General features: G+C 36.1%; 1 protein-coding gene across 2 annotated transcripts in view; it reads left to right on the top strand.

Annotated features, from left to right (window-relative positions):
• Cdh8 (cadherin 8) overlaps nt 1-22,843 on the top strand; it is a 345,035-nt gene that overhangs the window by 135,195 nt on the left and 186,997 nt on the right. For both annotated transcript variants that reach the window (XM_027939092.2, XM_071604093.1), the window contains exon 3: nt 11,133-11,252. In XM_027939092.2, coding sequence (XP_027794893.1) covers nt 11,133-11,252 — 120 coding nt within the window. The remainder of the gene's footprint in view (nt 1-11,132; nt 11,253-22,843) is intronic.

Below are 22,843 nucleotides of genomic sequence, written 5' to 3'. Positions count from 1 at the left end.
CTAGCTTGTGTTTAAACGAAAAATGAACACACCTGGGACTGCGTTCATGAAAAAATAAAAATAAAAAAGATGAGGTCAAGACTACCTTCTTCAGGGTATATAAAATGCTTATTCTCAAGTATCTAAAATGAAAATAGGGGGCTGGGATTATAGCTCAGTGGAAGAGTGCTTGCCTAGCATGTGTGAGGCACTGGGTTCAATTCTCAGCACCACATATAAGTAAATAAAATAAAGGTCCATTGACAACAAAAAATATTAAAAATAAAATAAAATGAAGGTGAGACAAAACAAAAGGAGCCACCCATACTTCTAAACATCAGTACATTAACCTGCTACGTTGATTTCTAAGTAAGCTTTCCAAAAGACAATAACCAATCCATCCACTCTTTATGCACATATTTATTAAACAATTAGACTTATGCAAGGTATGTTCTGAGATGCAGAGGAAAAATAAAAACATGAGGTCATTCTCTCCACTTGAGGGATTAAAATTCAGAAACGTGTTAATGTCTGTGCCATGGTTACGAGGGATGGCTATGGAGCGTCTTTGTCCGGTTTGACTATAGGATTTATCCCTTTATATGTGAATCAAGATCATCCCACCAGATTCTTGTCACAAAAAATTAATGAATAAATGTTTTATGCCAGATATTATTCTGAGCACTTGTACAACTAGGACAGTACAGAGTCATGATAATGATGTGGATGAGGTAACAAGGCCACTTTGTAGGGGAACAGTTTAATCCAGAGGGGGAGGAGATGCAAGACGGAAAAGTCAAGAGAATAAGAGAGAAATTGTTCTTAAGAAGCTTTTTAGTCTAAAAAGGGAAACCCTGTATTCACTGTAATTTATATGTAAAAGTGAAAGGGACCCCCCAGAGACAGTCAAATAAAGCATTTTGATAGTTCAGAAGAGGGAAGGATTCAGCTTAGGAATCAACTTGAATATGTGTCAGACTGAGTTGGGGAAAATGTTGGGGAATCATAGGAATGGACTTAACCTGGACGAGTCTATGGGTAAAGAAAAGAGTTGAGAAAATTTGAGTTCTGGGTCATTTTTATAAAATAACTGTTTGAAATTATTTTTTTTAATTTTTCATTTCCCTAAAATAAGTTCCAAACAGATTAACCTGAAGCATGGGGGTTCTTCCCAGTTTGTAATCACACCTGTGAACATTACCCAGGATCATCCTTTTTCTTTAATGTAATACTCTTGTCCCGTTTACTGTACCAATGTCTCCTCACATCTCTAATCTTGTTTTTGCTGTTTGTCTGCCTCTCCTGGGTTCTTCAGTATTTCTATTTCACCTACAGCACTTTATCATGTCATTCAATAGTTGCCCTTTTAATTTTCTGCCTTCCCACAAGTCTGCCTTTCCAGAAAACAAGAATTTTCTAGCTAGTTTCCCTGGTGTCAAAAAGAAGGCATGATATGTAGCAGGGTCTTCATAAAAAGATTCGGAAATATTGAAGGTTCCAAGTAGGAGACCCAAACCCAATTTACCTCCATTTTAGCTACATCATGGATGTGAACAGCTATAAGGTCATATATGTTGTGTACACTAGTAAACACTAGTATTTTTTTTAAATCTCTTTGGAAATGTAGATCTTGTAATGACTGCCAAATCAAATCTGTTTCATTTGAGTCTTTCATTTCTCAATAGCTTCATTGACTCAATGACCTTTCCTTTCCTTTAGTTTGAAATGGGATAGAGTTTTGTCTTTTCCTTTAGAAAAGGATACCAACTGCATCTGCTTTCATAATGTCTAAAAGTCCTGGCTTTTAATTGGAAAAGAAGCTTATTCTAAAATAACTAAAAGTAATCATTGTAGTGGATATATTCTTATGCTCATGCACCTTGGCCTTAAATCCATACTTTATCAAACATAAATAAAGAAGCCTGCTCTAGAGAGCCCTGGAGTGTGATTCCACCATTGTCCCTCACCCAGGGAAGATTGATTGTCTGTTATCTTTACAGAGCCTCACAATAAGAACATGAAGCAAATGGTACCATTCTCATATTTTGGTTTAGGAAACTGAGTCATTTATTTAAGAAAATGCTTGGTAAGGGTGTCAAGTCATGAATGCAGAATATGAGCTCAGTCTATTAATAAAGTGACATCCCAGAAACTCCCAACATTATATTTGTAGAATGTGTGTGTATGTGTTTATTTTAAACTATATTTTGCTACCTTCTTGAAAATAAGTGCCACAAAGGTTTGCAGATTTCTATAAGAAAGAGATATCAGGTGACTAGATTGCTTACAGAAACTCTGACTTTCCTGCACATTCTTGTGTATTTTACATTTAACTCAATACCTGGCACACTGTCCGTGCCATGCATATAGCCATTCTAGGAGTGTGAGTGAAGGAATGAGTTCATATAAATTCAGGGAGTGAAATTACCACCTATTTCAGGCCTTACACATTACAGAAATCACCTACAATGCCACTGGTAGCATAATTTTGCAAGGTCAGGATTGATAAAGCTGCCAGTCTAAAGCAGAGATGATGCCAGTTTAGTTCTCAAGTATTTATAGGATTTCATCCCATGGATAACAGATGCACAAGATAGCTGGGAGCAGGTAGCCTAGGCAAAGAAAATACCTTTTTTTCCCCCTGGAGTGTTAAAAGAGAGTCCTCTCAATTCTGAAAGGGTTTATTTATGCACACAGAACTGTAAAACAGGAAGCTTATTAGTTTTCACAACCAGGCCTCCAATCGTCCTCATTATCTGTTTGCAGGCCACCATCCTATCATTGTTTTTGAGGGATGCAGAAGGTACTTTTCTCCTGTGCATAGTAAACATGGGTGATATTTTACAGTCACACATTTTCATACAATATTTTCCATTTCTCTCACCCAATGCACAATACAGATGTTTACTGGGATGATGCATGGGTGAATAGAAGACATCTGTGTGCTCAACTGCATTTTCTGAAGTATTTTAATTGTTTCTGAAAGTTTTAGGCTCATTCTGAAAACACAATGTTAAGTGTGCATGGGTGTTTCATTAAGTTACACAACTGTTTAGATCTCTAAAAGCTCCGGAAGAAAATACCGAAACTGAATTTTATTTCCCCAGTCAATGTCCCAAATCATGCAGCCAGAAAAATGACAGGAAACATTTCGGTGTTGTCCCTCCACGCGACTGCAGTTAAGAATCTGTCCCTGTTTCCATAATAAATTCAATTTGAAGCATGTGGAATTTGGCAGCAAGGTTTCACTACCAGCTGAGTGTTGGCTTGGGAAGAGAACACCCAGTGAGCCACGGTTAGGTCTTTGCAAAAAACAAAGATAAACGGGGGAACTGATGATTGAGGATCCCATTGTGTGGTATATGTCTTAAAAGAAAGGGTTTTGAAGTGAAACGATGAGACACACTGCTTCGGCTTCTTATTCTGTCGGCTATTATTAATAGAAAGATTGATCACCAACAAAACAGAAGGGTCTATTCTACTATCATTTCGTATCTTTAAGCAACAGTAATTCATAATAGAAGTTCCTGGAAGGAAGCAGAAGTCCTGTCCTCTGGCTTATAGTTCAGTGGTCCCATGGTGTGGTTCACCCTTTCCCCCACAAATTGACTGGGGAAGAAATCTTCATGTGTAGGGTTAAATTTTTAAAAGGTCCTAATTTTTACTGATCCGTGTATAATCCTCATCATTCAGTAAAGACCCCCTAAGGCATCCCTTGGAGGTTTGGATATTTGGCATGTGTCTTCTATAATTAAGAAGCAAAACCGAAAAATACTGGTAGGATTTAGGCCACGTTTCCCACTGGGAAAATTTGTTTGATGCCCTATCTGAAGAAATGAAAGTTGAAGACTCCGGTTTTAGCTAGAGAGAGGGAAGGGAAAATGCATGGGCTGCCTGCATCTATTTCTCAGCTTTTTCCTTAATCACAGGATTGTGCTCTATTGGAACTGGAGAAATAAGAAACAAACCGACAAAAAGCCTACAGAAATATACACCAGTCATGTAAGAAAATATCCCAAAGCATTATTTGTAAAACTAAAAAGTAATGAATTTGGTACAACACATTGGAAACATCCAGTTTCAGCTTCTAGTAAGTGTTAATTTAAATGTCAACAAGTTATACAGGTCATGTGAAATTATTGCTCAGCTATACAATAGCAACGAAAAACAGGTTGTCATGGAAATACCTGTGCCCCAGTACCTATTGTATTGCACTCTAGTACTTGAAGGAATTAATAAGGGGGATGAGAAAAGTTGAGGTGAAGATTGAGTTTTATTAAAATAATGAAAACAGTTGCATCATGTCCAAGACCTGGTATAGGCATTTGAGATGCTCGAATGTTTAGGTAAAGCATTTTCAGGTGATAATATCAGGCATTCTGCCCATAGATTGTACACACTGAACTGGGAACCAGGTGAGCTAGAAGTTCAAATCCAAAGTTTGAAGTTAACAATTGGAGGCTGGGATTGCAGGCCTTTCTGAATTTCAGCTATCACCAAGGTTGAACTTCTTTATTTCCCCCACCTGCTCTTAGAATGCTTATTCTCTAAATATGTATTGCAAGGGATGCCTTGCAAATGGGGTTTGTGTGCTTTTCATCATAATCCTTTTAGCTTTTCCAGTGTGCACATTTTCACGCTGCACCAAACCTTTGTTTTCCTGCTTGGGGTGTCAGCTCTAGCATTTTTCTTTCTGAATAATGTGCACAATCGGTGTGCTGACTGGCTCATAAAAAAAGTATAGCCTAGCTAACAGGGCTGCACTACCCAAACCCCAACATCTTATTTTCCCGAAGGCCTTTCATCTTAGTTTGTCAGCAAACTGGAACCTCTAATCTGAAGAATAACATCTTTGATGGTTAATTTTGCTTGCAGTGTTTGCTGTCATGATTGGAGGAAAGTATGAGTCTTACAGTTAATGTGAGGAAACTTTCATGTGTGGCAAGAGGCAAATGATATTGTAGATCCTCTGTTGTTAATTAACATCCAAGCAGCATATTGGCAGATTCCACTTAACCAAGAAGTGAAATGCAGAAAAAAAAAATGGGTTTGTTTAAAGGAGAATTCACCTTGGAATTGACGTATTCGCACTTGACTTGATACTAGCCGACTGCATTGTGGCGACAGGGATCATTTTTGTTGACAACAGCTGGAAATACAACAGCTATATTATTATAATTAGGATCAGCATCAAGTTTGGATTATAATAGGGGCTTTCTTGGAGAAATGGCACAGTGTCAAATTTATAGTCACCAGCTAAATGAGTCTCTTGTATCCTCGACAAAGGGACAAAAACAGTTCCAAATGAAAACACAAACAAAGAATCCTGGTGGTTATATTTCCTGGGTATGGCTCAGGGTCCTATTTATCACACACCAACAGTTGCTGCTCTGAAGAAACATTATCCTTCAAGGTTTACACTTTTCAATTTACCTCCGTGGTCTGCATTCTGCATGCATTTCCATGGAGGATCCTACATTGCAGCTAGAAATGTTTTCTGCTGCAAGATTAACCTCAAAGCATCCATTTCCCCCCTTACGGGTAATCACTTGACAAATGCATCCACAAAACCACCACGCACATCTATTCCAGTGTACAGGAGCATCAACTGTCTTGGATCACAGTTAGGAGGAGTATTATCCTTGACAGGAAGGAGTGCTGGAGAGAGAGAGAGAGAGAGAGAGAGAGAGAGAGAGAGAGAGAGAGAGAGAGCGCCTCAGTGACCTATATCCTCCAGCCACAACCTACCTGCCTAAAGTTACCACCCATATAATCCATATTGATAGATTAATCCACCCATTAGGTCACACCTCTCAAACTCTATTCATTTCACCTCTGAAAATTCTTACATTGTCTCATGCATGAGCATTTGGGTAATACCTCATATTTAAACCATACATTGCTGTTGTGGTACCCAGCCCTGTAGATCATCTTGGCAACTATGTGAGATTTGGGTGGATGGGAGAGATGACATTCTTCTGAATGCCATCCATCCAAATAACATCAAACAACTTTGTACTGAGGGTACAGTGTGCCTGATGCATACTTTGTTAAACACTTTTAATTCTTCAGCCAGGACTAATTTTTATTTGAAAGAAGAAAATGATGTGAGATAGGTTGGATAGAAGAATGTAAGGCTGTGTGTCTAGCTCTGGTTGGGCAATTTTACTAAGGAAATCACTTTCTTAAAAAGTACTTTTCATTGACATATAATATTTGTACATATTTTGTGGTGGATTGTAAGATTGTGACTTTTGATTCATGTTTCTCTTTGGAAAGAATCAACTCAGGATGATTAACATATTTATCACCTTATGTTTTTTATCATTATTAATGATAATAATGCATTATTATGATTACCCTGCTGTACTACAGAGCACCAAAACTTATTTCTTGTATCTAACCTTCTTATTGTTATGGTTATAAGGTTCCTTTTCCTGTGGTTTCCTCTCAAATTTATGGAAATATATTACTATTATGCAAAATGACAATTATACATTAAAACATCTACCACCACTTAGAATTTAAAAGACCAGTTTATTATTCAGTTTTACATATATTTACATATAATGTATTTATCAAAAGAATGACAGTGAGCTCTTAATAACATCATATCAATAATTCTTTACCTAAATAATTGCATCTAATTATCTCAAAAAGTCTATGATGTGACAAAAACTATCATCTTCCTTTTCACGGATTAGGAAACCAAGGATTAGAAAAGTTTTGCTATTTGTTCAAGTACAAAGAATTAGTAAAATTTGGAGATGGAGTCTGAAACAAATATTCAAGATAGTTTGACTCCAAATTTACTCTCTCAGCCTCTCCCATAAACTCATATAACCACATTTGATCCTCACAAAAAAGATTGAGGTTTGCAGAATAATAATGATCATCTTTGCATATTAAAAAAAACTGAATTACAGAGCATTTAAATGATAGAAACCTGGCCCTTTACTCCTGAGCTAGTAATATCTCATGATAAGATATGATCACATTACAATAAGCAATAAATGGAAATGATTAAATGCTTATCATCAGCCTTGCAATAGCAAACTCCCTAGAAAGTATTCTCATCTTCCATTTAACCAGAAAAGGTCTTCATGTCTTTTCTGCATTGTGAATTATTTAAAAACACTTCATTTTACAAACAAGTCTGAATAAAAGAATTTTTTTCCAAAGTATTCATGCTAGAAATTAATGTCTCTAAGGTGAAGAGGTGAAAACAAAATTTAAAGTTGGATGCCTACTACATGTGTGTTGAATGGTGACTTTACAGTGGAATTGCCTGAGAAGATTTTAAAAATACTCTCCTAGTGTCTCCATCTTATTGTGAAAAAGGGCCCTAGGGATCTATTTTCCAAAGCCAGAGTCTCATCCAGAGGCGAAATTGTTGCTCATAGGCTTAGCATGTGATAATTTTTGTAAGACACTAACATATATTATTTTGTATTCTTCTCATAATAACACAAATATGTATTGTAGAATTTATTCTGAGACTGCCTCAGGTAAAAAGATAAAGATTAGTGTTTCAGAACAAGTTTGGGCCATTTTTTATATAAAACTCTTAACTCTATACTGTTCTGCCAAAACACACCTGTCTGCAGATTTATACCATGATGATATCCTTCAGAAAATATTTGGATTTATTATGTATTTATTTATTTATTTATTTGTCTAAGAAGATACTTCCTCATTTAAGAGTCATCACTAAAAAAGCAATTTGGGTCATGATAGAAATTTTTGACCATTCATTTCTCTTTTCAGGGCTTAGGCAATGACAAGAACTGAATGCCTAGATTCATTAACTTAACCTCATATTAAGTATTAAGCTTATTTTAATAATGGAAGAATTAAATTTTTTCTTTAAGAAATCAAAGTACCACATCCCACCAAATTGGGAAGTTAAGGTCGGAGAATCACAAGTTAGATGTCAGCTTCAACAACTTAGCAAGACAGTGTCTCAAAATAAATTAAAAAGCACTGGGATGTAGTTTAGTGACAGATTTCTTGTCTAGCATGTATGAAGTCCTGGGTACAATCTCCAGTAATGCCATAAAAAGAATTAACTTCAACACATTAGACAGCAAAGAAAAATGAACTCATCCCAGGGTCTTCTGCACAGAAGAGTTTCCCCTTTCTCATAAGTCTTTTTCTCTCTATTTCTTCTTTTTCTTTAATATTTTTAAATTAATTTTAGACCTATAGAAAAGTTGCAAATATAGTTGCAGTATACCCCTTCTTAGTCCAGTTGTTGGTGCTATAACAGAATACCTGGGACTGGGTAAACTTATGAAGGACAGAAATTTATTTTATCTTAGTTGGAGACAATGGGTGATTCAAGATCAAGGTGTTGGTATTTGGTGAGGACCTTCTAGCTGCATCCTCTGGAGGGAAGAAATGCTATGTTCTCACATGCAGAAGGTGGACAGGCAAGAGAGAGGAAGTCTCCCAGTTATAAGCAAAGAACTCTGGTGTCCTAATTGCCTCTTAAAGGCCTTCCACTCTCAATTCTAACGCATTGGCACCTCCTGAATTTTGGGTGCAACACATTCAAACCCAGGCACCTCTCACTTTATGTTCAGTGTAACATATTAGTACAAGGATCAAATCATGGGAATTAGCACAGATATCTGTTGTTATCATAATTTCCCTGGGTTAATGTTTGATCACTGCTTAAAGTAGACTTCTGCTGTAAAATTGTAATTAGTTGTTCTCCTAGTTAAAAAAAGAAAAAAACAAACAAAAAAAAACTGGCAGGGGGGATTATACCTAGGGGTGCTTTACCACTGAGTATATCGCCAGACCTTCTTACTTTTTATTCTTATTTATTTATTTATGGTAATGGGAATTGAATTCACAGGTATTTTATGACTGAGCTATGTTCCCATCCCTTTTTATTTTTTATTTTGAGATAGGGTCTCACTAAGTTGCTGAAGCCGGCCTCAAACTTGCAATCCTCCTGCCTCAGTCTTCCAAATTTTGAGGATCACAGGTGCCTCCCAGCAGTGCTCCTAATATTCTCTGATTTCCAATTAAATCTTGGAGCACTAAGAGCAGGGGTGACCCCCAACATAGGACTTATCTTTACCTGAGATATCTTCTCTGCTTCATAATGGTGAAGCCGGTGTTCTCCAATCTGACATTCAAATATTCCCTTAGCTCAAATCTTTACCCTTAACTTTGATAATTGATTGTTCCTATTATCACTTTTTCCTTGTTATCTTTCACCTGGAAGGTTTTGCCTCCAATTCTTCCACAACCAATGTAATTCTCAAATAACAACAAATATTGTACTTTTATATGTTCAGTTCACTAGCAAGATCGATGAGTCTTGATTTAAACACATGTGTGTTCGTATGTGTGTGCACACATGTGTGGTGTGGATATATATTTTTCCAGCGTAAGGTGGAGTGTGCTGCACAAGAGGTATTCAATGCATTTTTTTGTTGTTGTTGTTGTTGATTGTAGATTTTGTAGAATCTCAAAATCATCATTCCAAGTAGAAATTTCAATTTTATAAGATTAATGACTTCTCAACAAATATTATTGTTACATTATCTTGAAGAGTGACTGCAATTCAGACATCTCAAAAGGATTTAAATTGGCAAGATATTGCAAGACCTTACCCTTTTTTCGGACATCACTGAGGTATTCTGCTCATATACATACTGCATCTCCTTCAGGATTAAAACACTTCCCCTAGGTGCATGGGAGCTTGGAGTATTCACAGCCCTAGCTGATGATCAGATCCTTGCACCCAATTCACTGTTGTCCTCTTCCAAAATGACGGCCTGGATCATGCCAGCTCTGCATGCTCAGGGGGCAGCTCATACCTCAGGGCTCCTCAGTGCTGCAGAGTGAAGGCTGGGTCTTATCTCCTTGATGGGCAGCCCCGTTCTAGAGCCAACATGGAGTCCACTGAGACCTGTATTGTCACTGCCTCACAACTCTTGTGCTCTTGCCCAGCCCCCACACAGATAGATGAAGAGCACCCTCCAGTAAAAATTCTGCAAGAAATCTGAGCATCAGTTTTCCAAGAAACTGCTCTGTGACATCTACCATTCTTTAAGTCATCAGATACCTTATTCACTCACACTTTTGTTCAGTTACTAAATATGTATTCAGTAATTACTGTGTGTATGTAACACAAGTGTGGAAGGCTTTGGCCCTGTGCATATAGGCCATGATTCCTGTTATCAATCCAGACTTCTCCAAGTTATCCCAAGGTTCAGAAATTCCCCAAATGGCCCAGGGTCGCTACTTTGCCTTTACTGTGCTTAACACATTGTTGGGAGCTCCTTCCCTACCATACTCCTATGTTAAAGTTGACATGCCTTTAATGATTTAACTTAGATGCATTCTCTCTCAGCAACCTGTCTTTGACCACCCTGTCTATGCTGGACCAAGTGAGGTTTCCTTCCTTGACACTATGACATTCAGCTCAATTTCTCCTTAAATTCATCTGTTTCCTTCTTTTCCTTCCCACCACCAAACTGTAAGCTTCCTGAGTATAGAGGTTTTGTCTTAAAATATACACTCCAGTTCAGGCAAGACATGTGTGGAATTGTTGAAGATTAATCTGGAAAAGAAAAAGATTTTGATTCTATTATCCATAGGCCTAATTATCTAAGCATGCTGATTAATTGGTAGTTCCGATCTAATTTTATAGTCTGAGGAATTAAATACGATAGGATAAAATATTCCTTTGATATTTTTGTACAGCTTTTTCAGCAGCCAATTTTTCCAGGTACTTTCAGTTGTGTTTTTGCAAAACCTAAATGCTACATGGCTATATTATATTATTAACCTTATGTTTCAAATTCCTTTGATATGATTCCTTTGCATATTCTCCAAGCCAACTTGAATCTAATAGGTAGTTTTAAAATGAAAACTACAAAGAAATCTGAAATAATACAGATACTGAAAGGGCCTTCTTTATGTAGTACTCCAGCCTAGCAGTACCATTTCTTTTAAAAGACTTGGATGTTGTTGAAGTTAGAACCCAGCAGTTTATCTCCATTTTTTTAAAAAGAGATTTCTTTCTTCTTTATTCCCAACATGGATTTCTGTATGATATGCTTGGCAAAATTTAGCTCTTGGCGAAGAATTAAAGTGCTAATTATTACTTTTTTTCTTCTCCTTTTTATTAGGTACGTCTGTCACTAATGTAACAGCTACGGATGCTGATGACCCAGTTTATGGAAACAGTGCAAAGCTGGTTTATAGTATCTTGGAAGGGCAGCCTTATTTCTCCATTGAGCCTGAAACAGGTTTGTGTCCTACATTTTTAATTCTATTTACCATGTTTTATGCTTCAGGGAAACATTTTTCTTGGGATTGGATTATGAAATGTTCTGGCTAAGTATTTCATCACCTGTATTCATACTATTTGGATGTGCACTGTGAGGCTCAGAGTATCCTTTACAACCATTTTGATACTGATGAAAACAAATGGCAGAGCCTATGCAGACTATCACCTATTTCTAAGATGTTCTGATAATGATTTTTCTTGCTGGAATAAGAGGGTAAATATAATTTCAGTCATGCATAAGCTGTATTGTGCTTGATAAGTAAATTCTTAAGTTTTAATTCACAAATATATAAAATGGGCATGGAATCTACCTCCTAGTGTTAGAATGAATATCAGATAAAGCAATAAATATACAACATGCTGCATATGGTATATGGAAATCATTCAATGCATGTTAGATAGTATTACATTTGCCATTAGAGTCCTCATTGGTAAAACAGAATACTGATGTCTATCCTTTAGAGTTCTTATGAAGATATTTTCTGTTCAGTATTCAATCCAGCCAATACTCTGAGGTCTGGTGGTACAACTTTTAAAGACCATGAATTAAATTATTCTAAAAACAATCAAATGCAAATAAAAGTAAAAACAACAACTCTCATTTAAAAAAATGTTTTGGAAAATAACGTCATAAAAACAGTAGATTTTGTACTAGAAGAGGTATTTTTCTAATTGTTTTAATTTAATAATATATTAAGAGAATAACTTTTAAATCCTGTGGGATTTTGTTGTATCACATTTTAAAATTATTAAGAACAACATTATTCTTAAAAGTTCTTTTAAAAATAAGTATTAAAAACAGCATCTTTTTGTGTTTTTCTTCTGTATCTGGTGGTTTTGTCCGCAAATTTCCAAATAGAAAAAAATTAATATAACATATGTGTATACACACCTGCACATATATTATTTATTTATTTTTAGCATTATTGAGATAAATTTCCATGACTTGCTATTAAGTCAATTTTTAATTAAATTAAAAATTCAAAGTTTCTGTGTGCTTTTTATTTTCTTAAGTCAAGGAGTAAAATCCTCATGCATTTAAAAGTAAAACAAAAAAAAGTACATTTATTCATAAGTAGGTCATGGCTTAAAATTGAACTTAGATTTGGAAGCAGGAAGGCACTCTTGTAAAGTGCATTAATTGCAGGTGTGATTATATATTCATCCTCAGCCAGGAAGGAAGCATGTCATAAATTCTATTTCATTGGGTCCCTGGATCACCCTGGAAAAGTGGCAGAGCAGGCAGTCAGCCCTGAGTCTTAAGGGAAAAGGAAGTCTCGACATGTCCTATTACTTGGCCAAAGTTAGAGTGGCAGAGTTAGGAGCAGACTTAGGAATTGCCTCCAGGTCCCTAATTTCAAAGCTACTGTCAGATGTCTTTGAACTTCACTTCACCTTTCATAGTCAATAATTATGGTATGGGGCTTCTTAAGAAAGCACTGTGCTAATTACCTAAGTGGAATAGAATAGTGTTCTTCTTCCATTCTTGGCCGTTGTTCACTTGAGTCTTTTTGTTCACTGTTCTGAGTATAATACAGATGTTAATCCAGCAGATATCTTTTGAGCATTCACTATGTGTCAGGCACTGAATTAAACATAGGAAGAAAAAAAAAACATAGAGGCTGGTCTCAGCTTGCAAATATCTCATGATCCATTTTGAAAGACAGATTTTTTCTTTCAACATAAATAAAAGAAGCATGGTAATGCCATTTAAATAATTTATATCTTAAGAATAAATTACACTGAGATGTAGATAATTAAAGCCCTCTCCCTATAAGTTAAAAGATTTGGGCAATTTTAGGCTTCATTGATGTATATCTTTATGTGTATATGTGTGTGTGTGTGTGTGTGTGTGTGTGTATCCATTTGTTTAATTAAATGTTGTCAGTTTCATCTAATATTTAAATTTCTACTCATCATTATGTGTATCTAAACACACAACTATTTTAGCTTTACGATTTCCAATATGAGAGCCATAAAATATCTGGTTTATATTTTAGAAGATTTATTCTGACACTATCATATATAATGTCATGGAGAGAAATGATACTTGAACAATTCACATAGTAATTGCTTTGTATATGTTGGGTGAATGAGCTTGAAGTTTTTAACTAAAGCAGTCTCAATGCAGCTGACAATCAGCAAAGAGTAAGTCTTTATTCTATAGCTGAAACAGACAGATATATGGTTGAAATGTAAAGAGTTTGTGTAAACGCCTGAATAATTATATTTGAGTGTGTGAAAATGGAAGTGGAAATTGTTTAGTTCTATGAGTTTCCTCCTTTCTTTGTCTTTTTTTGAGACTGGTATGAATGTGTGTGTGTGTGTGTGTGTGTGTGTGTGTGAGTGTATTGGTATGTGTGTTGAGAGAGAGAGAGAGGATTAGAGCCATGCAGAAACAGATGGAGAACACTGTTTAATTTTTTTCTATTAGAAAAATAAAAAAAAAAATGGACAGAGAGCATTGAACACTTGGATTTTTAATTTTTTGAACATATGGAATTTAATACACTTTCTGGTGACCAAAAGATGTGTATCGCTTAAGTACAATGGAAAATAGATGCTGAGACAGAGTTAGCAGTACAAGTGGCTTATTCTTACTGGGGAGTTATGTCTAAGAAAGATAAAGGAGGCAGGAAAAAAAGCCTGTGTAGAGAAGTCCTTCATATCAGATGCAGATCGGCTATACAAGCAAGGAAAGACGAAGAAGAAGCAGGATAAGGTAATGTGGACCAAACAATATCTTGGCCAAACCTATGGGGATCCTTGGAGCAAAGATGACCCTTAGGAGTCCCACATTGCAGAAAAGGGGCCAGGCTTTATCACACCCACCATGCTCAGTCATTGTGTGGCAAGAGAAAGTTTGGCTTGAATTCCTCAGCTAACTGCACTCCTTGGCAAGTTCTTGAAATCCAAGCCGCAGGCCTCTGGCTGACCCAACATGCACATTGAAAGAAAAGAGATAACAACTTCTTACCGTACCAAATAAATGAATGTAATATTAAAAAAATAATCATAATATTCAGGGTTAACAGATGTTTGGTGAACAAACCGATAGCAGGGGCTTTAGTAGGTGCTTTTATTTTTAAGAAATATATGCTTGGGGATGGGGATGTGGCTCAAGCCGTAGTGTTCTCGCCTGGCATGCACAGGGCGCTGGGTTCAATCCTCAGCATCACATAAAAATAAAATAAAGATGTTGTGTCCACCGAAAACTAAAAAATAAATATTAAAAAATTTTCTCTCTCTCTCAAAAAAAAAGAAATATATGCTGTGCCTCAAAATTATTAAGAACGTTCACTAATTTTGACCAGAGACTTAGAATTCTAGTACCATAAAAGATAAAAAACTTTCACAGATGAGCAAAGACTCTTTCTATAAGACCAACATGGTTCTGAAAGAGTGCCTGAAACATTGACTCTACTTGGTCGGTCAGTTCGCAAGTTCAGAAAGTGACACAGTATAATTGGATCATAAAATGCTGGCTCCATACTAGTGAACATCACCACTTGTGTCGGCTCATTCTCCTCCATTCCATTTACTCCAGGATTCTGGCTATTCCAGCAAGCATCTCACCTGGAGCAAGAGTAGCTAGAATGGTCAATATGATGGCAGTGAATTTTCCCTCCCATGCTGTGCAATGCCACCACCTTTATGATCTTCAGAGAAGAAGGTAGTTCATAGACCACTGTCATCAAATCCTTGAGACTAGAATATTTTCGATAAACAAAAAAGGGAAAAAAATCCTTTATTTATCTTGTTTATTCCTCAGAAGAATGCTATGAGCAGCACTCCTAACTTGGAAACAAATAAATTCTGCTCCTCCTTGCTTATTACATTCCCACTTTATGGAATTATGTACTGTGGTCGTAACGATCTCTCTGATCTTATTTCAGGTATCAGCTTCAGACCACAGAGAGACTTGCCATTTATTCTGTTTAATTTTCTTGTTTGAGCTTAACTAAATCAGTAATTGTCTTGTCTATTGACTCTTTATATTTTTAAGTCAGTTTCCATACCAGCATATATAGTTGGAGAAAGAATGGGGCTTGTCTGATTTGTTGGTTTTCTTTCTACTCCTGTTCCTAGGAGGTTGTCTGGCACCTAAACATACATGAACAAGTAACTGAGAGAAAACAAAGGATGGGGGAGAGTGAGGAAGGGACTAGAAGCCATGGAAGGAGAGAGGGATAAAGTAAGAGCAAATTATTAGAAAGAGAAAATCTTGCTCATAATTCATAGAAACAGTGTTAAAGGATCCCTCTGGGAAATTCTGGTGTATACTCTTTCTGTTTTTCTGATAAAAATAATATATTTTAACTCCAAGTATTACTGCTTATAGTTTGAAATTTATATAGGATGAACACTTGTGCTATTTTCATATCTAATATTATACTTTAAGTATCCAAGGAAGCACAACACTGTTCTTGTGTTGCAAAATCGAGCTGTGAGACCATGATAATCTCTGGCTCAGATTTCCTTCTAGGTCATGTGGGAAGAAAGATTCAGGGTCCAGTAAATGAGAAAGAAATGGATATTAATGTATTTTCCTATTTGAGAGGTCATTGTGATAACACTACTACTGCTACTGCTAATAATAATGACATAAATAATAAAGAGAAAAATCATTGTGTTTGTACAGTCTTCTCTGTTTGACAGAGTACTAAACCAACTTGCAGAGGGAAGAATTTCTGTCTCCATTTGCAAATGACAGAATCCTGTTTCAGAAAGAAAGGTAATATGCCATCCCCATCTTTAGATAAAATTGTCTGTCAAATTATAACAACCAGGGGCTGGGGCTGTGGTTCAGTGGTAGAGCGCTCACCTAGCACGTGTGAGACGCTGGGTTCAATCCTCAGCACCACATAAAAATAAATAAGGAAAATAAAGGTATTGTGTGCAACTAAAACTAAAAAATTTATATTAAAAAATTATAACAACTGGAGAATGAAAACAAGAAAATAAACAACCACCTCACTCAATGAACACTTATTATGTTCTTGGCACTGTACTAATCACGTTTGCATCCATTATCAAAAATTTGTATTAACTTATTCCACACAGTATTTGGAAATAGATAGTAATGTCATCTCAGTTTTACTGATTAGAGAATAGAGTCTGACTTGATCCATTTCTTGCTGAAGGTGTTTGAAGCATGATTCAAAGTGAAACTGACTGATTTCACATCCTAAAGTTTTTGACATTCTCTTGTACTCCCATTTGACTTCCAGGCAATGTGGCTTATGCCAGGGGATGTTACTGGTTTGGAAAGGAAACTATATAACTTGGAAGCAGACCTTTATACATAGGCATAGGAAACAGAGTATTGCTGGGGAAGATGTGAGGCAGTAGTAATTGTAAAATGAATCATCATTTTTTATGAATAGCTTTTATTATTGCAGGTCAAAGACTGAAAATAATTTATTTGAATTCTAAAAATGCTTTTTTAAAAAAAAATGCCTTTCCCTCCCTGCCACCCCCAAAACCATATGTTTTCTCGTAACATTTTGGGCACAGACAGGGAGAGATGTGGCATTTATTTTAAAAGCACTAATTTTGAACACAGTAGTGAGAAAACACTTGTGGTCCATTCTAAGTCATTGAAGATGGAAAGTAAATAAAATGTAAGACAAGTGAATAATAAATGCTCAATTATCTAAGGAAACCAGGGTAAAATTTCAGGACGGTCCAAACTTTGCTCTAGGCAACCCAGAGTATGAAAAATCACCTGCTTAAAAATAAACTAACTTAATTCATTGACCTTTTTTTGAAACTCAGACTATCTTTCTTCATTGGCTACAAATAACATTTGTCTCAGTGTAACCTGTATAAAAGAGCCAAGGAAAAAAATACTGCTTGGGAAAAAAAAAAACCCCATGTAATGAATGGCTCTCTTTTAGAAAAATCAAGATAATACATGGAGTTTTCATGGAATGCCTTCACGGAATTGAGTCATTTTTAAACCTTCTGAGTCAAAGTGATAAATTGCAAACACACTGGGTGTCTTTTTAATCAGGATTGCATAGATTACCATTTTTCCTGCCAAGGGGACCAGCTAAAGAATTTGCTTAGTGCAGTTCTTTGAGAAGCAGTATTCAGATAAATTCAGGCAGACCCACAATGCTGAGCTATATATTGATAGTTGGGAATGTCTTCATATTTCACATTAATTGGCATTTGGTCACCGTTTATATTCTAAGTCATGTTTCAGGCACTAGAGGTGAAGAGTGCTGTGAATGATAAATACTGAACATATATTAAAAATTATGACATATAACTATAAAACATTATATGTTGTATATCATATACAACATATACACACACATATATGATCTTGGGGTCATGATACAGGGATGAAGGGGGTACCAACTAAGCAAACTTGAATGGAGAGAGGAGACAGATACTTTCTAGAAGCTATACCTCTTGCCTTATTTAACAGATACCAGCATCTAATTATTTGGAAATAATAACTATGGCATTGTTGATGGTAACCAGGGATGAAGAGTATGCCCAGAAGTTCTACATAGGAATAGATCACAAGCTCAGCCTGTCCTCTGAAGGAGGCTTGTGAGTCTCCTTCCTTCTTGCATCAGTGACATTGCATTCATAGGAGTGGCACATAATTCTAAGAATCATCTAACCACTGTCTAACATGCCCTGTTCAGAACATCCAAGGGAAGCAAGTTGCTCTTTCTTTGCTACTTACTCTGTACTGTTTCTGCAACTTTCTCAGTAACTATGTAAAATGGGTGTTACAGTCCTGCATCTTCACTTTGCATGAAAAGAAATAAAAGCACTGAGCTGATTAACTTCTAGAAAGTAAGTACAAGTTGGAGTTGGGTTTCTAATCACATCTTTCCACTTTAAAACTCAGCTGTATTAAACTGCCCATGTGCATATGCAGACAATTGTGAAAAAAGTAAGGGAAAAAAATAAATGGGTTTAGAATAAAAAAGAAAAAGGAAAGGAACAGAACAGGTGTTATAAACATTTTGATGCTCTCATTTAAAATTAATGTTTATTTCCAATTAAGCAAATAGTTACTTATTAATTTCCTCCTCTCTCAGAGACAAAAAAGATGTTTGAAATAGATATACACCTGATACTGTGTAGTTCATAGAATTAGAGTGATCATAAATAATTAGGATCATAAATATTTATGCTATAAAGTGGATGTTTTCTTGTTTATTGCCCAAAGTGCTATGAAGAAAACATGTAAGGTAATGAAATAGATGGTTTATTTTTATTGTTATTCAAATAATAGAGTTGGATTTCATGAAAAGAGAGTGGAAACATTAGTAGAATATTCTTGAAAAGTCAGAGTAATTGATTTAGATTAATTTGATGTGGAGGATTCAAGAGTTTGGTGTAGGGGAGCCCAAGATAGTTCTATTTGCAAACAAAAGTCAGTATCAGACAATCAGTCATCATCCTTCAAAATCTTTCCACTTACTACAGAACTCTGACTTTAAAGAAATCCTCAGCATAATACTGAAAATATACTGGAAATAATTTTCCCTTACAGTTCGAAAATTATGTGATTATATCATGGCAGAAAAGAAATATTTCTACTTGTGCCTTTTAAATAAATCACTTATAAAATAAACAGGTTTTTCAAACTCCTATTTACCTGCTGTTTTGTTAAGAACAAGCATAAAAGACTCAATTTTTTGAGTGGTCATGGCAGGGCCTAAGAACTCTGTGGCTATATAAACAAAACAAAGAAAAAACTAGAAAATATGATTTAAGCATTATGCTAGAGTCTCTGTACACTTTGTGATTATGTGTAATTTATCATTCAAAGTCTTATGTCTGATTATTTTATTATAAGCTAGGCCCTTTTTTCTTTTTTTTTTTTTTTTACTTTTATTTTATTCTATTTTATTTTTGTATACTAGGGATTGAACCCAGGGACACTTATCCACTGAGCCACATTCCCAACCTTTTTCTTATTTTGATTCAGATAATCATTAAGTTGCTTAGGCCCTCACTAAGTTGCTGAGGTTGGCTTTGAACTTTTGTGATCTTCCTGCCTTTGCCTCCTGAATTGCTGGAATTGCAGGGGTGCACCTCTGCACCTAGCTTAGGCTATTTTATGTGACCATGAAAACCATAAATTTGGAATTTAGTTTGCAATTTTAGCATTCACAGGTTTACAGAGTTGAAGTGGTTGTTATATGGAAGCACAGTTAAAATTGTGTGTGTGTGTGTGTGTGTGTGTGTGTGTTTGTGTACATATGTATCTATACACATATATACATAGAGGGTTTCTTTACAGGTATTTCCCTTGTGTGTGACAGAACACTACTGGAACCTTCCTTTCCATGCCATTAAGTACAATGTTGTTGCTATGGTATTATCTATCTTAGAAGCTACCTTTACACTCTGACACCTGGGATCTCTTAAAAATGGGAATAGAAATTGCCTAATTGTAATGAAACTGATTTTTAAAAGCATTATATTTGCATGATGGAACAACAAAAATTTCAGTTCTTTTTTTCTTTTAATTTTTTCCTTACTCATTGGAGTACAAATTAGCGACCCTGCACAAAGATAGGAATAATAGAAGACACTGTGTGCCAGGCCTTGGACAGTAAAGTTCTAAAACATTTAGTAACTAAAAGGGCTGGGAAGGATTCTTGCTGGTCCTCAGTCCCTTCTTTGCAAATGAGGTCAAGGAAAGAAGCAGTCCCATAAAGTTCTCACAGGATTAACTTTGTCCTCTCTCTAAGATATCAATCGAAACATTAGAGTTTAGTTCTGATGCACTATCAAGGTAGCATTCTTAACAACATATTTTACTAACTTTAGAAAGTCATACATTTAAAAATCTTTCTCTTGTGGAGTTACTGCACAAAAATGGTAAATAGGTATAGAGGAAATGTTTATAAATGTAGTACTGATTTTATGCCCCTTTTCACTATGTATTTCTGGAGTTGTCTTTCATAGTTAGAAGGAAAAGATCTACCCCCCTACCAGATTCTATTGTCCATCCACCAATTATATAAAATTGCAATAATTAAATATTAGTATCACCATAGAAAATCTATTCCTGTATAACATCACCTTCTATAGTGCTTAAAAGTAGACTTGGGGGAAAAATACATTTTAAAAAAATGGGACAGTGTGTGTGTGTGTGTGTGAGCCCTCATGCGCTGGGGATGGAACCAGGGCCTCATGCATGCTAGGCAATTGCTATACCACTTAGCCATATCCCCAACCCTGGGCCACATTGGAACTGAAAATTATTGATAACATAGACCACTGGTTTGAAAATAATTTGGATGGAAAGCGAGTTTTGATCTTGTTTAATACACAAAATAAAACCACCCTTATTTTGTTGATGGAGCATCCCTTGAGTACAGGACCAAAGGCCTTATATCTGGTGTTCGGACACAGGAGAAGCAGAGCAGGAAGTGGCATTTATGAGCCACACCCCACCCTGCCCACCCCGGTAGGTCCTGTTTCTGCATATTTGCTGCACCAGTGTGGTTGTCGCGTTGACAAAGAGCTGTCTTTCCCACACTGACTGCCAACACCTATCTCTGAGTCAATTTGCCTCATTTTTCAATGCAACCATTTCAATAAATGTCAAGGTGCTGAATTTTCACATGTGCAAATATTTATATAAGAGTAAGAATAAGCACAACAGTAATTTGATCCTAAGGTATTCAGAATGTTTCACAGGCTTAAATTAATGACACCACATAGCTCCCTGTTAAGTAGGGCAGTGCCGGGTTGGACTCTTGAGCATTCTGGGGCCAGAGTTTTCCATCTCAAAGGTGAAGAGGTACAAAAAGTCAGCTCTAATCCTTCATGCATCTTTGGAAGACATCTGCAGATAGCATTACTTGTGAGTGTTTATATGGAGTTTCTGCCTGAATTCATTTTGTGCTGCTGTAACAGAATACTGCAGACTAGCTAATTTATAATGAACAGAAATTTATTTTCTCACAGTTCAAGAGGCTGGGAAGTCCAAGATCAAGGCACTGGCATCAGTGAAGGTTCTTAACACTGCACATTAAGGCACCATTACCAGAAGGGCAAAGACGGACAAAAGCAAGAGACAAATGAGGGGTTGAATTTGTCACTTTAAAAGAAACCTACTCCTGCATTAACAGCATTAATCCATTCATGGGGACAAAGTTCTTATAGCCAAATCATCTCTTAAAAGTTGCCCTCTTAATAATGTTGTGGTGGCAATTAAATTTCAACACAAGTTTTGAAAGGGACAAACAGCCAAACCATACTAATTTCTTGTAAGTTCATAGAAGAAAAATATATTTATTAAAGCTTTGAGTCACTGAACATATTAATATTCACTGAGAGACTATTCCTTACAAAGTACTGTTCTAGGGGCTGAGTCAACTTCAATGCAGAAGAAAAGTCAATTTGTTTTTTTGTGTCTTTGCTCCTAGTGGAATGCATATAGGCAGAGGCTTTGATGGTTGGGTGAGAGAGAATAGAAGTGTCAACAGAGAGTGGTTGTTATTTTGCAAAGGCTGTTCAGGGAAGCCTCACTAGTAATTTGACACTGGAGGAAAAATATTATAGTGCTGGTTGTACAAATGAAGAGAGGATTAGAGAGATAAAGTAACTTGCTCATGGTCACACTGTCTATGATGTGCATCTGGGGTACTTTAGGTGCTGAGATTCTTACTTTAGGACTACCCTTTTATGACATGGAATGATGGAAATACCTTATATTTGGTAGGGTGGTATTTATCAAAGTGCTCAGGAAAGCAAGCAAGGTGTTAGTCATATATTTTGGAGTGGGAAGGTTTTGAGCAAGGTAATTTTACAGTAAAAAGTATGTTTAATGCCTCAGAGACCAAATTTCAACAGAGTGGAGAAGTCAAAGTAGATTCAAACATACACCCAAAAGAATCTGAAGAAAGAAAATTTGGCCTGATGGATGTTATAAGAGAGTGATGCACAACATGATAGCTATGTTCCAAATAGGAAAGCATTAATTTGCTTCTTAGCAGCTGTTGAATTTGTATTGGGGTGTTTTCTTCATTGTTTGGACCAGAGACCTGTGCCCTATTTATCTTTGCACCTTGAACCCTTAGTGCAGAACTTATCTCCTTGGAGATACACTCTCAAAGACCATCACTTTGAATGACATTATCCAACCTTATACAATGATGAAGAACTAAGGGGGTGGAAGGTAACTTCACTTCTCTTGCCCTGCTGTGGGTGTCTAAAAAATTAGAGCTAAGTTTGGAGTCTTCTGACAGGGTTAGCACAGTATGAAAAAATCACAAAGGAAAAAACAAAGGTTGATTTATTTATCAGTTTCCTGATTCTCTTCCATAGTTTTTCTTTGGATATTAAAGCTCACCTGTACTAGAAATGAACCCCTAGAATGTCTTTGTCATATCATTTGCATACATAAAGACCAGGAGGCTTATGGAATTTTATTTTCCTCTAAATATATAAAACAATAACAAGACTAATTTCACACTTTGAGAACATCAAATGATCAAACCAGCAGCTATGGGAAGAATGATTGATAGGTTCAGAACCAATCAATGGCTTCCCCTTGTT

This window comes from Marmota flaviventris, chromosome 18, assembly GCF_047511675.1.
Source record: "Marmota flaviventris isolate mMarFla1 chromosome 18, mMarFla1.hap1, whole genome shotgun sequence".
In the NCBI taxonomy this organism is placed as follows: domain Eukaryota; kingdom Metazoa; phylum Chordata; class Mammalia; order Rodentia; family Sciuridae; genus Marmota; species Marmota flaviventris.
Note: the sequence above shows the minus strand (reverse complement) of the source record. Positions and strands in the feature narration are given on the sequence as shown.